Source organism: Triticum dicoccoides, chromosome 2B (assembly GCF_002162155.2).
Source record: "Triticum dicoccoides isolate Atlit2015 ecotype Zavitan chromosome 2B, WEW_v2.0, whole genome shotgun sequence".
Classification (NCBI taxonomy): domain Eukaryota; kingdom Viridiplantae; phylum Streptophyta; class Magnoliopsida; order Poales; family Poaceae; genus Triticum; species Triticum dicoccoides.
The window spans coordinates 282,228,330-282,244,372 of NC_041383.1; the positions used below are offsets into that span (position 1 = coordinate 282,228,330).

At 46.0% G+C, this 16,043-nt stretch overlaps 1 protein-coding gene across 1 annotated transcript; it reads left to right on the top strand.

Moving 5' to 3' along the window:
* Nucleotides 1-7,332: 7,332 nt before the first annotated feature.
* LOC119360844 lies at nt 7,333-7,928 on the top strand. The gene is made up of 2 exons (XM_037626322.1): nt 7,333-7,455; nt 7,566-7,928. The coding sequence occupies exons 1-2, from the start codon at nt 7,333-7,335 to the stop codon at nt 7,926-7,928; spliced, it is 486 nt and encodes a 161-aa protein (XP_037482219.1).
* The last annotated feature ends 8,115 nt before the right edge of the window (nt 7,929-16,043 follow it).

A 16,043-nucleotide genomic window follows, 5' to 3' on the forward strand; every position in this document is an offset into this window, starting at 1 on the left:
GTGCGGAGAATGTCAAGAGAGGGCAGGGTCGACCGATTTTGACATGGGAGGAGTCCGTTAAGAGAGACCTGAAGGATTGGAGTATCGACAAAGAGCTAGCTATGGACAGGGGTGCGTGGAAGCTTGCTATCCATGTGCCAGAGCCATGAGTTGGTTGCGAGATCTTATGGGTTTCACCTCTAGCCTACCCCAACTTGTTTGGGACTAAAGGCTTTGTTGTTGTTGTTGTTGTTGTTGTTGTTGTTGTTGTTGTTGTTGTTGTTTCCTGTGATGTCTATGAATTCATTGATTGCCATGAAATCTGTCAAAAGGAGGACTCATTTACTCATTTATATGCACAGGGTAGGTACCAGACGCCAGGGTCCTTGGCGTCTGGCTATAAGTCAGGGGACCAAACGCCAGGGTCCTTGGCGTCTGGCTATAAGTCAGGGGACCAAACGCCAGGGTGCTTGGCGTCTAGCTATCGACTGACACCAGAAACAGGGTAAAGCAGGGGAGCCAGCACAGGGTAGGTACCAGACGCCAGGGTCCTTGGCGTCTGGATATAAGTCAGTTTTGTCTTTTCACTTGTAGTCTCGAATAACAAACATACATAAGCATTGCATAGTCTTTTCATACCACTATAGTTGAACACACACACAAGGTTCATTATCACGTTTGTCTACGATAATAGCAAATGACAAACATAGTTCATGACCACGATGGTCTACGATACAATGTCTCGAATGACATAGCAAATTACAAACATAGTTCAAATTACACAAATAGTCTCGAATGAGAAGTTCATCACATACAATGAACATCACATATAACTCGGTTTCCTGTAGCAATGCAAGTCAACAACCTTTTTCCATTTCCATTCTTCCAGCATTTCTTGGATCTTGTCATCATCAGTTATGTCAACCAATTTTCTTTCCCCGGGGCCATCTGACTGCCTCCTGCTGACGTAGTACACAAAATCCTCTTCCTTCAACCCTTGCTTCAACATGAATTTAGTCTTCAACCAATCGAAAGTGAGGTCCACTTCACTAACTTGCACAATACATGGAGACAAGCCTTGCACATGAACAACAGGGCTAAGCACCCACTGAGTTTCCTTAGCCATCTACAACATACAAATCTCTTAGTAGCTAACCTATGATACATTAGACCACAAGGAAAACAAACTAGGGTTTTCACAAAAGTATGATAAATTAAACCAACCATAAAATGGGGGTGGAGTTGATTTACCTTCTAGTCTCAAAATCCTGAAGATCCAACGGTGAAACTGGACCGATTTATGAGAGATCTGAGGGGGGGGTTAGGGTGCTGGATGAGGGAGTGACGTTGGCAGGGCTAGAGGTGAGAGTGGGTGGATATGAGTGAAATGAGAGGGGTAGAGGTGGAGATGAATGGATGAGAGGGCTAGAGGTGGGCCCAAAAAATCTTATCCACTCAAATCTTATCCATCAGACAGATAACTGCAAGAATGCTCTCTGGACACCAGACGCCATGGACCGTGACGTCTGGGTCTCCATCAGACACACCAGACAGCTTGTCTGGTCACCTGCGTGAGCAAAGCAAGCCAGACGCCAGGGTCCCTGGCATCTGGGTGTGGGAGGCAGACGCCATGGACCGTGGCGTCTGGATGTCCATCAGACACACCAGACAGCTTGTCTGGTCACCTGCGCGAGCAAAGCAAGCCAGACGCCAGGGTCCCTGGCGTCTGGGTGTGGGAGGCAGACGCCATGGACCGTGGCGTCTGGGTGTCCATCAGACACACCAGCCAGCTTGTCTGGTCACCTGCGCGAGCAAAGCAAGCCAGACGCCAGGGTCCCTGGCGTCTGGGTGTGGGAGGCAGACGCCATGGACCGTGGCGTCTGGGTGTCCATCAGACACACCAGCCACCTTGTCTGGTCACCTGCGTGAGCAAAGCGAGCCAGACGCCAGGGTCCTTGGCGTCTGGGTGTGGACCTGGTGTAACGCAACTTCATGTCGGAGTGCTCAACATAAAATGGCCTATGGTTTCGAATGGCATAGTCAGCCAACCAAAACTTCAGCATAGGCAAGCTCAGAAACTTCACTCCTTTCTTCAAATAAGCATTCTCGTCCTCATTTTCCACCCTTGGTTCTCCTGGATCCGGGCATGGTGTTGGCTCAATCGCCGTCATTCTCATTCCACCGTCAAGAACAGCTTTATGGGCAAGGCTGAGATCTTTAAACAAGTGAGTTCTTTTTTGTAAGCCCGTCAGCTCAAAGTGGATTTGGTTCTCCTCCTTTGTGAATCCATCCTCGTCCAACTGTTCAACTAGACCCTCGTCATCCGAGTCATACGCATATTGATGCGTAAATGGCTAGTCACGATCCATGTCCTTTTGCGCTATGTACGCATCCAAGTCACCAACATCATTACCATGAAACCCTTCCTCTTGCTCTTCGTCATCATCATAAGCATCTTCATCCTCTTGAATTACTCCGTCACTAGCAATCACCTCAACTTCATTTGCTTGGCTAGTTGGTGGTTGGCTAGAAGCATTGGGGGCATACAACTCAACCTCATTTTCTTTAATAGATGGTACACGGGGATGTGGTGGGGGATAAACATTGGGGGCATCAACCACAACCCTATGCTCAACAAGTGGCACCATTGTCCTCTCGCTCATGTCATCCATTGGGGAAGAGACATGCCGGTTCAAATCAAAGATAAACCGAGGAGATTCAACCTTGGTGGCAAACAATTCAAGTGACTTATCTTCTGATTGGGATACTTTTTCCTTGTATACATCCCAATGCAAATCTGAGGTGATAGGCATACTTTTCAAGCGAGATTTGGCTCCAACTCCAACATCATACCTTCCTATTAATTTAACATCAACATTGGTGTCCATCCACTTCAAAACTTGTCTCACTTTTGCAACAACATCCTCATAGCTAGGGCTTGTATCAAAAACCAATGGTTCCTCACCCGTGTCGGCATTATTACTCAAGAATGCCTCCTTGTCAATGTAATTAACATTAACAAGTCTCTCCATCTAAAAATAACATGAATGCATTTAAGACTTCAATGAGAATTGGTGTTTATCCAAATACATCTTATTATATCCAAATCATATCAACACTAAATTATTGGTCATGTCCACAAAAGTATCACTAATTAACACACACTAAGCAAAGTTAACCCTAATCACTAACTAACGCTAACCACCAATCTTTCTACTCAACAAACATATATTCCTACTACACACCATGCATAGCACTATATTATCAAAGTTAACCAAGCCATTCACACTAACATATGGGAGAGAAAACATGAACTAGGGTTCCACCAACATGTATAAAATGCAACCAAAATAGCAAGATTTAACAAAAAATAATTGGATGATTTGGGGGAGATTACCAAGAGCAGCAAAGTGATGGAAAGATCCACCTAAGGGATGCACCTTTTGGAGAGGATTTGAGGGGAAGCTTGAGGGGTGGGAGAGAGTATGAGAGCTCCAAGTCTTCTTCAAGCTCGGGTTGTGGATAGGGGAAAGTGTGTGGGGTGGGTCCCACACACTCTCCCGTGGGGTTATCCAGTTACCGGGGCCAGACGCCAGGGTCCTTGGCGTCTGGCCCCTTTGCCACGTCAGCGGGTCGACGGGCAGGCGGGCAGTGCGGGCCAGGGGCCAAACGCTAGGATCCGTGGCGTCTGCTTCGCAACCCAGACGCCAGGGATGTTGGCGTCTCCTAAAAAGGTCAAAAACGAAAAAAATTTGTAAACGAGGTCAAATCGGGATTTTGTTAGCCAGAGAGGTCATAACAGTAATTTTGTCCACTAGTCCATGGCTGAATAGCCGAACTTCACAGAATGACATTTTTCGAACTTAGCCGAGGAATCATTTTCTCAAATTCACGTTTGAACTCCATTTGGAAAATTTCAAGCTCCTCTCTGGGAGGTGTTGGCTGATTTCCTCAGGGTGATGAGCTTCTGAAGATAGTGGTGCAATCGCTCGATGACAAATGCGATGAATAGTGTGTATCCTGCAAGGAGCGATAAGCTGTTAGAAATGTTTAGCTTTGAACTTGAATAAAATATAGGAATTGTGCTGAGTTTATTTTCAGATTTCTGCTAGCATGCATCAAGACATTTTATATATGGTTTTTACACTGCCAATCCAGACTAGATACTTCCAAATCCTAAAAAACTTTATTACAATAGTCAGGAGTGAACTCATACATGTATATCTACTAATAAACACCAACAAGCAATTACAACAGCAGAGATATAATCTAAAACTCATGGCATATATCTTTATATTCATCAAGTTGAAATCAACAAAATTTAGAATTTCCAAACACCAAAGGGCCAAAAATGGTGAAAATAGTCTCAAGATTTACGGTCTATGTCCACCGAGAGTTTTGTTGTTAATAATACCAATAGAAGCTTTTCCAACAAAGCATTCTCTAATGCAAATCTTCCTAGCAACCTCACCCAATGACATTTATGCATTAGCTCTGGTTTGATTTGAAACTAAATTAAATGAAATTTGAGAAAAGTTGTTAGGAGGATAGGAAACCATTTCCCAAACAAGAAAAATAAACAAGTACAAGCATGAGTATAGCAAGAGGAGTTGTTAGCATGTTTATCTGAATGTGTATGTTTCAAACAAAATATAATTGAATGTTGCAAGCATTTGAATAGGAGGAATTCCAGCTCAGCTGGAAGCATAAGGTCAACCAGTGCATCAGAATAAGTACACTCAGCTGCAAGCATAAGGTCAACCAGAGCATCAAAATTGATGTTTTCCAATATTCTCATTTTTTCAAACTTTCCCGATTTTCACCGTATGAACTTAAAGGTTTTTGTTCATTGAACTTTCTAGGTTTCCCCAATTGTACTCTCTTACAGGATTGCTGTGAGAGAGTGGCGTCGATGGACTCACATGACTACTATCAGCGCTCAACTTGGATGGCTGCCAGCAACCAAGGTGGGCAGGCTAGTGGTGGTGCCTTATTTTTTTGTAAATCAAAGCTCCTACATTATGCTATACTTTCATGCAGTTCTTCACTCAAACAATATTGTAACAACCAACATAAAAATAGTTTGGGAAAATCTCTCATGTTATCTTAATTTATGTAGTGTTGTCCGCAACAGAAAATTGTGCTACAAATTGTGTTAGACCATTCCGCAGTAATGCCCAGAAATCCAACAAAGAATATGTTAGTACAATGGAAGTAGTACAAAGGGGAGAACCGTACATGCGAAAGACTCATTTCAGAGAGGTACAAAATAGTGTCAGAATTATTATTTTCCCTACACGCTACATTTGCATCAGAAGAAAATAGTGTGTCAGAACCATCACACTACACAAATACATCATATATGTAATGGAGCATAACTACTCTTCCTTACATGCTTCTACAATTTGAATCGGCATATGGAACTTTGTCGTATTATTTTACAAATTTTTCTTTTGTTTTATTATACTTATTTATTGTTCATCTCCAAACAACTACTCTGAACTTTGAACTTTTGTGGAGCTCTAAATTGGGCGGGAAGACAACAAACACTTTTCTCATTCATTGATTTGCAAAAAAAAACTCCTTTCTTTCATTTTCCTACACAATAACACAAGCACCACAATGGTAAGACCAAAGCTACAGGACCATACCTTTTCTTCAGCTAGCTACTACATTGAGCATTCAACGTGAACTTGTGATAAGCAAGCACAAAATCATGTAGACAAGAAACAGAATTGTTGAGACTTTTTCATGTACAGGCATACAGGAAATCATAAAAAGTACTGACGGTCTATGTACGGGCATCAGGCCAGCTGCTGGTTGGAAGTGTCATTTCATTTAGGAGGGTGCAGGCAGCCTCTTGGCCCTCGTGCCCGAGGGTAGAGATGACAATCTCAAGCCCCGTGGTGCCCTGGGAGCTCGCCCAGTGTAGGAGCGTGAGCATCCACAATTCCACATCCAAGTGGTCGTAGAGCTTAACTCCCCTTTACCAGAAGATCTATTAATTTCAAAATACTAACACAGATCTAGTAATTTCAGAATTTTTGCAGCACACGTGGAGCTTTTCTTCTGCCCGAGCAATTCAGAAAAAAAGCAGGCGGCTATTTGTTGCTGTAGCACATACACATACTTTATATAGAGAGAGAGAGAGCTTGTTACTTCGTTAGGCAGAGAGAACGAGCCTGCCTTATCTAGAACTGCAGGCGAACCTCGTACGGATAATGTTGTGGTCCTGCCATCAGGTTGCTGCCCTACTGAACTCAAACTATTATAAGAATTTGAACTGAATTAAATTCGTTAATTGAACTGAACTGAAAAATGCGTTTAGTAAATGAGAGTTGAACTGCTGGTCTTTTTTGTGCGCACTGAAGAACTGATGCATGGTCATACAGGAAACATACCACAGAACTTGATATGTCTGGCAGTGCCCGTGGAGCACGGCGTCCTCGCTGGAGAAGCAGCCCGCCGACACCCACCACCCCCTTCCGCCGCCGTCAAGTAGTAGGGCCACCGCGGTGAGGAGGACGGCCCAGATCTCTAGCTTGCAGATGGAGCGGCTGGGCGGCGGCGGTGCAGCCGTGGGACCTTGGGGAAGGGGTAGGCGGCTGGATCTCGGGGAAGAAGACGGCGGAGCGCGACGAGAAGGAAGGTGGCCGGTGCGTGGGGAGGGAGGCACCCGTCGCTGGGAGGAAGGCGGCGGCGCGTGGGGAGGGAGGCGCCGTCTCGGGGAGGAAGGCAGCGGCGCGTGGGGAGGGAGGTGGTGGCGCGTGGGATGGGAGGTGGCGGCGCGTGGGGGAAGGCGGCGGCGCGTGGGGAGGAAGGCAGCGGCGCGCGGGAGGGAGGTGGCGTCGCGTTTGGAGGGCGGCGGCGGTGCACGGGAGGGAGGCGACGGAGTTCATGGGGAGGGGGGTGAATAGCTCCCATGCGACGTCGTTGGTGTGAACTGTCTCTCATGCGACGTAGTTGGTTGTAATCGCTCTCATGCGACATCTTCGTTGGAAAAAATAGCTCCCATGCGACACTGCTGCCTAATCCAAAGACACATGTTTAAAACTCGAATCAGGTGAGCGGGACCCACAGCATGGGACCCACTAACTTATCCAACTCAGCATTGGTCAGGTGAGCGGGACCCACAGCGTGGGACCCACTAACTTATCCAGGTCAGCATTGGTACAAGAGGACACTGAGCCGTGCCCCGAGCCGTGCAGCACCCGAGCCCATCCTCCCCCTCCCCCTCCCCGACCGTTGTTGTTCTTTTTCTCCGGCGACGACGCGCAGCAACGCCGTTCCGGGCCGCGACCTAGCAATGTCGAGCTCCGCTTCAGCCTCCCGCCGCGCTATGGCGTAGTGCCCATGACAAGATGCCCTGCATGCCCACGTATCGCACCCCTGAAGCGGCTAGTCACAACGACCGACAAGAATGGCAACCTTGGGCGGGAATTCGTGAAATGCGAGAGCAAACCAGAGCAGGGAAAGGTGAGATTTTACTTCTCAATATGCCAATTTTGGTTTTTGTCTCCCAATTTCATATTTGCCCATTTTTCCCCATCGGATTTGGGATTTAGGGTTCATCTTTCCGATTTCAGAAATTGAAGCAATGCACCCATTTTGAGTGGCTAGATGAGTACATAGAGCGGATTCAACTGGAGGGTGCATCAGGGGAGCTCGATTTACTGTTGGAGGCGGAGAAGTTGGGCAAGTTTGGATCGGGCGCATCTGGATCCGGGGCCCCTGGATCTGGCAATTCCATCGGGGGCGCCCGCCCTTCCATTGGTGCTACTGTGGGGGATGCAGGAGTGACGGCAGAGCTGAAGAAGCTGAACAAGCAGATGAAGAAACTCATCAAATTGCAGAAGCAGGGCAATTTGATGGGGCTCATGGCCGCACTTTTTTATGTTTGTGTAATTGGTCTCGCACTTGTTTATGTGATGATAATTAGTCGTAAGTGAATAGATTGGGCATCATTTGTAATCGGGATGATATGTACATTTGAATAAAAGTGTTGCGCTGTATGAATTCAGCATGTCCTCTCCACTCTGTTTCGGCCCCGTTTTTTATTTCTTCAGTTCGTCATCAGTTTCAGTTTCAGTGGTAGAGGGAGAAAAGGAAAAAAAGGTTCGTCCACAGTTGCCCGAAAAGGCCAGGCCCATATAGAAGTTAGGCAGGGCCGAATAGAACATATCCAGGCCCATTGATAAAAGGAGTGCAAAAAAAGTGCACACGGTCATTGACATCGATATATCTTTTCGGCTTTAGATCATTTCACAAATTTTAAGTTTCCTGCAGTCACCTTTTTTGAGATAACTCATCTGATAATTATTTGAGATATTTTTATGCATAAGCTATTTGAGATAATTATTTGAGCAGTCTTTGTGAACCAAAAAAGTTGCAATTGTTTGGTTCTAGTTTATTTCAACCAAGCACCATTTCTTAATATATTTTTTTACTTGTGCTATGGTGTTTTCAAAGTTTTTACTCGTGTGTTTCAACCGAAAAAGGTTGTGCCCAAAAAAGAAGACATCTAATATACCAGATCAATTGTTTTTTAGTACACATGGCCACATAAATAAAATGCAATGGAGAAACTTTAGGACCGAAAAAACATATAGATAGATAGTGGGGCATCGGGTACCCTAGTAGCATAGATAGATAAAACATATAGAGGGGCATCCCCCCACAACATATAGTTCATAAAACATGAAAGTAAAATAATTAAAACTAGATATATAAAAGACACGGGCACACACGCCCGAACCAACACAAACACAAACTAGAGCCCCAAACTAGATAGATAGAAGACTCGCCCCTTGAACAACTCCTTGGCCCCTCCTCCTTGCCACTCCTTGGCCCCTCCTCCTTGGGCCCCTCACTCGTCATCCTCCGGCATCTGGTAGGGGAGGGTGTGCATGCTGTTGGGGTGAGGGAAGATGTGGTGGAAGTTGGTGAAGATGTTGTAGGTCGTGAACGCGATAAACTCGCATCCACACCAGAACACCTGGCCGAGGAGGTGGTGAGCGTCGTAGGGGTTGGTGAAGGTGACGTGGAGGCCGATGACGAGGCCGTTGGCGTTGCCATCGTACTGCTCGTGGAGGTGGAACATGGGCGGAGTGCCCGGAGGGAGGTGGCGGTAGCCGGCTTGGAGGAAGAAGCGAGCGAACTCTCTAGGGCCCCTCCACCTAGAGATGGCCCACACCCTCAGGCTATTCTCGACGATGACTCCGGCCGGGTACTGCCTCTTCGGCACGGTGGGAGGGCGACGGTAGGTAGGGCCGTTGAACTGCATGGTGGCTCGAGTGGGATTTGGCTCGAAAAGAAGAAGGGGAGGAGGCTTGAGAGATGAGTGTGAGAGGATGAGGAAATGGTGCCCTTTTATAGCCGCGTTGCAGCTGTGGTCAATGTGTACACGGTGCCTTCTGGATCATTTTCTCTTCTCCGTTCGCACTGGCATAAGTAATTGCGGGCATTAATTCAAAAAACGGCGGCCAGAGCATCCAAAGAGGCACGGGCAGCACAGGCGAGTTGCATCGTTTCGTGCACTTGCATCGACGGTGACGTCGCGTGGGAAACAGGCTCGTTCATCCGCGCGTGACACTGAAAAAGGAGCTGCACCACCGACGCGTCCGTCTCGTTCAAACATGCATTTGTTAAAATAGCTTAGATGCGACGTACCTATATGCTGCGCCCCTGCCGTGCTTTACTGCGTCGATGCGTGCATGCAATGGCGGGCTAGGTGTTCACGAGCAAAGAATAGCTAGGCTGCGATGTTGCATGGCATGCATGGGACAGGGATGGCCCACATGTCATTGACCCTCTCGCATGCAGCCCATCCCCCTCTCGACGGCCGTGCGCACGCACGCCAGGCTCTGCCGGGCCCGATCCGCTCGGCCCAACGGTCACTTAGATGATCCCCCGCTCAACGTTATCTGTTCGTCAGAGAGAAAAAACGATGGCCAATCAGATTGGAGCCCACGGATCGCCCACACGGAATCCTTCTAGAAGGCCTATCTGACGGCCGCAGTTTGGCGTTAGGGTTAGATCGACGGTGGACGTTTGGCGCTAGGGTTACATGGGGTTTGGAGGCAGTCAATGGGGTTTTGAAAGGTTTGACCGAACATTCAAATGTGTATAACTAATTCAAAAAAAATCTAAAAAATGAAAAACCTGCGCATATAGCCTTTTTATGTTACATAGTTATGATATAAAATGATAAACTTGATCTAATGATCTTTGCTTGAAAAAACCTTCACAAATTGGACTATCTCGACTGAGGTTGCATGGAGTTCACAGGAGTGAGAAGAGGGTTTGAGGTTTTGAAAATGCAAAAAAATCAAAAACATCACCTTAGCTTCATTTTAGAGTGACTAAGGAGGATCTGAAGTTATTTTTGCATTTAAAATTTTTAAACTTGTTTTATTGCTAACTTTGTATTAAAGGGTGTTTTTTCAAAAATAAATTAAATAATATGAATACTTATTCAAAAAAAGGTGATACTTTGTATTGATCCTATATAGGTATAATATAAGCTAAGAAAATCTTTTTTGGGTGATTTTGAGAAGGTCGAAAAAAACTTGCTTAGAAATGGGGCCGTTTTCCCTTACTTTGGAGCCTGTTTGGTCAACATTGTCCGTGACTATGAGTTGGAATTCACAAAAAGGGTTGGATTTATGAACTAAAGTGCATAGTAGTACATAAAACGATGCAACATCACAGAACAAACAAATGAACTCAAAAAATATTGAAGATAGGTTCAAATTTGAATATCGGTTCAAATTTGAATTTTATTTCAAGTCAAATCAACATCATAGCACATAAGTTATCACATGAAAGAACATAAGTTTTCACATCAAATGACAACAAACTTAAGTTTTCACATCAAATTTGAATGTTTTCGACTCTATTTCTTCTGCTTCTTTCTACCACTCGATTTCTTCTGCTTTTTTCCACCGTTTGGTTCCACGGCGCATAGTTTGTTGATGCTGATGCTCTTGCTTTTTGGCCCCCTCAACTTTTGCACCTGACCATGTCTCACTTCTTCAGTTTGCACTTCTGCAGATTGAGTAGATGGCACACATTGTTCAACTACTTCAGTTTGCAACTCAACACTTGGCAGCACAACCTCCAAACATGGCAACACAGTTGTCAAAGCAGATTCGAATGGCAGCACAACAGTTGCTTCATCTGCAACAGTTTCAGATTACCCTAGCGTCTGCAAAACAGATTCAGTATGCATCACATCGTCCAAAACACAAACACTTAGCTCATGTTCAGCAGTAACAGTTTCAGTTAGCTCCATATCTTTGTCACCAAACATTATCTGCTTAGTGCTCTTCCTTCTATAGCCACTGAGTCTTGCTTTTTTCACTGGCCAGCATTGTTCAACAACAAGCGGTGGGGCTTTTTCTGCACGCTTCCTCCTAAAAAATAAAGCATTTGACTTGGTTAGATACTAGAACAAGTAGCAAAATCAAAAACTTGCAAAAACAGTAACATAAACATACTTTGGCCTCTGAGGAGTGTAGATGCACTTGGATGAACCAATTCTGTGCCCAAGTACCTCACACAACTTGCACCTATTTTTGTTACCTTTTTGAGCCCTTTTGGGCTTATCATTCTTTTCCTTTTCCTTTCCCCCCTTCTTACTACAACCACCTTTCTCAAACCAAGCTTTGAATCTGCTCTGTTTAGGCCTCCCAGCCTTTCTTCTAGTGACAGGGGGACACAAGGTAAATTCTATTTCCACCTCAGGCCACTGAGATTGGTCAGTCTGTGCAGGAATTGGACTTGCATATGCAGCTTTGAATTTTTGTACTGAATAATACTCATGCAAATATGGGTGCATATTTAACCTGGGTTTAGATGCCAAAAAAAGTATGGAATGCTCACATGGTTTTCCAGTGTGTTGCCACTCTTGGCAAGTGCACTCATGCAACTCAGTATTTACCACATGCCTCTTGCCACTCTTTGTATCTCTAACTTCAGCACCCCACAAGGAAGATTTCTCAACAGATAGATGTGAAAGATTTCTACTCCTGTTGACCACCTGTTGTACCACTGCTGGAAGCTTGTCCCCTTCCAAAATATTAGCAATTTTTCCTCTCAACTCCCACAAACGCATGATCATGATTCTTATTTGGTCCACCATGTCATGCACAGGCAAGTCTTTCAAATGCTTCACTTTGTTGTTAAAACTTTCTGCCAAGTTGTTATTGATATGATCACATTTTATGGCAGTATTAAAACCTGATCTATACCACAACAGAGAATGGTGGGTGTTCAACCATGAAGCAAATTCATTATCACTACATGATGCCAATATCTTACCAAGGTGATAGGAATGTGTCTGTCTGGTGTAGGATCTTGCTGCTGGCCACATGCGCCCAAATTCATCTCCTCTGAATTTTTTTATCAGATTCATCCACATATGTTCAAAGCACTCCCTCTGCTCAGCATGGGGGAAAACACTTTTTACTGCATTTTCCAACCCTTTACATGCATCTGTGTGGATGGCCAAAGGAGAAACTGGCCCTATGCATCTTTTCAGTTGCATCATGAACCATATCCATGATGCCTCTGTCTCTGATTGAAACATTCCTATTGCAATTGGGAACATCCAGTTGTGTCCATCTAGAGCATTGCATGCAGCCAACTGACCGTTCCACTTTCCAGTCAAAAAAGATGAGTCTATGCTCAAATATGGACGACAACCTGCTTTGAATCCATCTATGCAAGGCTTCAAACACATAAAAAACTTGCTGAATAAAACCTTGCCATCCTCTGTTACCTCTGTATCTATCTCCACTACACTCCCAGGTGACCTCTTCTCCACCTCTGCTTTAAAACTATACAACATCCTAAATGTATTTGCCCAGTCACCATACAATGATTTCATGGCCCTTTGTTTTGCTTTCCACACTGTGGTATATTGCAGCTGGATGGGGTACAACTTCTCCAAGTCAACTTTAAGCCTCTTTGCAGTAGTGTTTGGAGTCTTGGCTAAAATAGGAGTAATCTTCTCTGTAACCCAAAGCTGTGATGTCATCTTTGAAACTCTCTGTGAAGTGGTCATACATGTATGTTGGTGTGGTATTTGATTTACCCTTACTGTACTTCCATCAGGTTGTAGTCTGGCAGACAAGTACCATTTGCAAGGATTGCCACCACCATCATAACCTTTGCACCGAGCATAAAATTTCTTTCGATCAGTCCACATAGTCTTGGCATCAAACTCTTTTTTCACTGCATAGGTCCTGAAAGACATCCTAAACTCCTTCATGCTTGGCCACAACTTTCCCACCTCAATAACTGGGTTCTCTTTGTCATACAAACAAACCAGCTCATTATCATCTGCATCATCCACATCATCTGCAGCCTCTCTCATCAGGTGTTCTTCATCCTCATTTGCATTTCTAGGGCCTGTGTTACCTTCAGCTGGCAAAGAACTGTCATCCTTCTCCTTGTCTTTGTCATCAACTTGAATGCCAAACATTTCGGCCATATCAATGTCAGATATTGGTGTAATGACCAAATCTGTTTTTTCATTCAACTCTACTACATTCCAGTCAACAACAATCTTCCTAGCACCATGGGTTCCCTCCTCTCCATCTGCATCAATCCCAGTATCTTCAGCTACTATAGTCGGTTCAGTCAACAATGCCAACATCTTCTTTTGTGAAACCCACTCATCATCTTCCATCTGTGCAGCCATCTTTGATGGCACATAACCAACTCTGGAATGAGTTTGCAGATCAATTAGCTTTGCATAAAATGTTACTTGTTTGCTTGCGCATCCTCCTTGCTGATCAATTTCAGCAACCATGGATTCTCCATCTTCAATTCTCACATATTCACCATTATAGTTATCGAAACGTTGCAGAGATACCTCTTGTTCTGGACCCCAAACAATACTCTCCCCAATTCTCTCCACCAAATTGCCCACGGCCTTCTCCTTCATGATCTCCAATTCCTGGGGATCAACATCTGCAAAATCGACATCCAACCTCACGGTGGTATCTCTATCAATGTCTTGGACACTGCCATCACTGAGCTTGGCTTTACAGGGAAAAAATTCCACTATAATTGCGAATGTGGTGGCAGAACCTGAACCTCCCCTGTTTTGTCAATGGCAGGCAGCGGCGGCAGTCACTACCAAATCGAGTTCGATTCTAAATCGCCAAGAAAAGAGGGTGCCATTACCGATTTGAAGCACTGTCTCCTCGGGGCAGCCCGTCTCCTCGCTCCATCTCATCTAGCCCTCGCTCCATCTCCTATCCAATCAAGCAACAGGGGCAGCATGAGGCCACAGATTTATTCAAAATTCAGTGGAATGGGAGTAGTGTTTGGAAAATACTCACTCGCAATAGCCGCTGCAGGGATAGGCGCTCCACCACCGGGCCGCGGAGAAGAAACAACCCCCGGATCCAATGGAGCCCGATTCTAAATCGCCAAGAAACAGAGGGCAGCATGAGGCCACAGATCAGGGAGTGGGACTAGGGTTTCGGGCTCACCTCACAATAGCTCTGCCGCTGCCGAGAAATGCGCTCCACCACCGCGGAGAAGAAACCACTGCCGGAGAAGATGCTTACGGCGGCGCCGCTCGCCCAGTCCAGCACGGGCGAGTCGAGCACGGTCACACAGTCGCCGGTCGAGTCGTGGACGGTTGACTCTTGACTACGTGGCCATAGGTGGACCCCACCAGTCAGAGCACATAACCCCCAGTGTCCTAACCAAATCTCAGCCTAACAGACAGCCAACTAGCCGCGTAAATGGTGTGTCGCATGGAAGCTATTTTTTCCAACGAAGATGTCGCATGCAAGCTATTACAGCCAACGACGTCGCATGAGAGACAGTTCACACCAACGACGTCGCATGAGAGACAGTTCACACCAACGACGTCACAATGGTAAGACCAAAGCTACAGGACCATACCTTTTCTTCAGCTAGCTACTACATTGAGCGTTCAACGTGAACTTGTGATAAGCAAGCACAAAATCATGTAGACAAGAAACATAATTGTTGAGACTTTTTCATGTACAGGCATACAGGAAATCATAAAAAGTACTGACGGTCTATGTACGGGCATCAGGCCAGCTGCTGGTTGGAAGTGTCATTTCATTTAGGAGGGTGCAGGCAGCCTCTTGGCCCTCGTGCCCGAGGGTAGAGATGACAATCTCAAGCCCCGTGGTGCCCTGGGAGCTCGCCCAGTGTAGGAGCGTGAGCATCCACAATTCCACATCCAAGTGGTCGTAGAGCTTAACTCCCCTTTACCAGAAGATCTATTAATTTCAAAATACTAACACAGATCTAGTAATTTCAGAATTTTTGCACACACCGTGGAGCTTTTCTTCTGCCCGAGCAATTCAGAAAAAAGCAGGCGGCTATTTGTTGCTGTAGCACATACACATACTTTATATATAGAGAGAGAGACAGCTCGTTACTTCGTTAGGCAGAGAGAACGAGCCTGTCTTATCTAGAACTGCAGGTGAACCTCGTACGGATAATGTTGTGGTCCTGCCATCAGGTTGCTGCCCTACTGAACTCAAACTATTATAAGAATTTGAACTGAATTAAATTCGTTAATTGAACTGAACTGAAAAATGCGTTTAGTAAATGAGAGTTGAACTACTGGTCTTTTTTGTGCGCACTGAAGAACTGATGCATGGTCATACAGGAAACATACCACAGAACTTGATATGTCTGGCAGTGCCCGTGGAGCACGGCGTCCTCGCTGGAGAAGCAGCCCGCCGACACCCACCACCCCCTTCCGCCGCTGTCAAGTAGTAGGGCCACCACGGTGAGGAGGACGGCCCAGATCTCTAGCTTGCAGATGGAGCGGCTGGGCGGCGGCGGTGCAGCCGTGGGACCTTGGGGAAGGGGTAGGCGGCTGGATCTCAGGGAAGAAGATGGCGGAGCGCGATGAGAAGGAAGGTGGCCGGTGCATGGGGAGGGAGGCACCCGTCGCTGGGAGGAAGGCGGCGGCGCGTGGGGAGGGAGGCGCCGTCTCGGGGAGGAAGGCAGCGGCGCGTGGGGAGGGAGGTGGTGGCGCGTGGGATGGGAGGTGGCGGCGC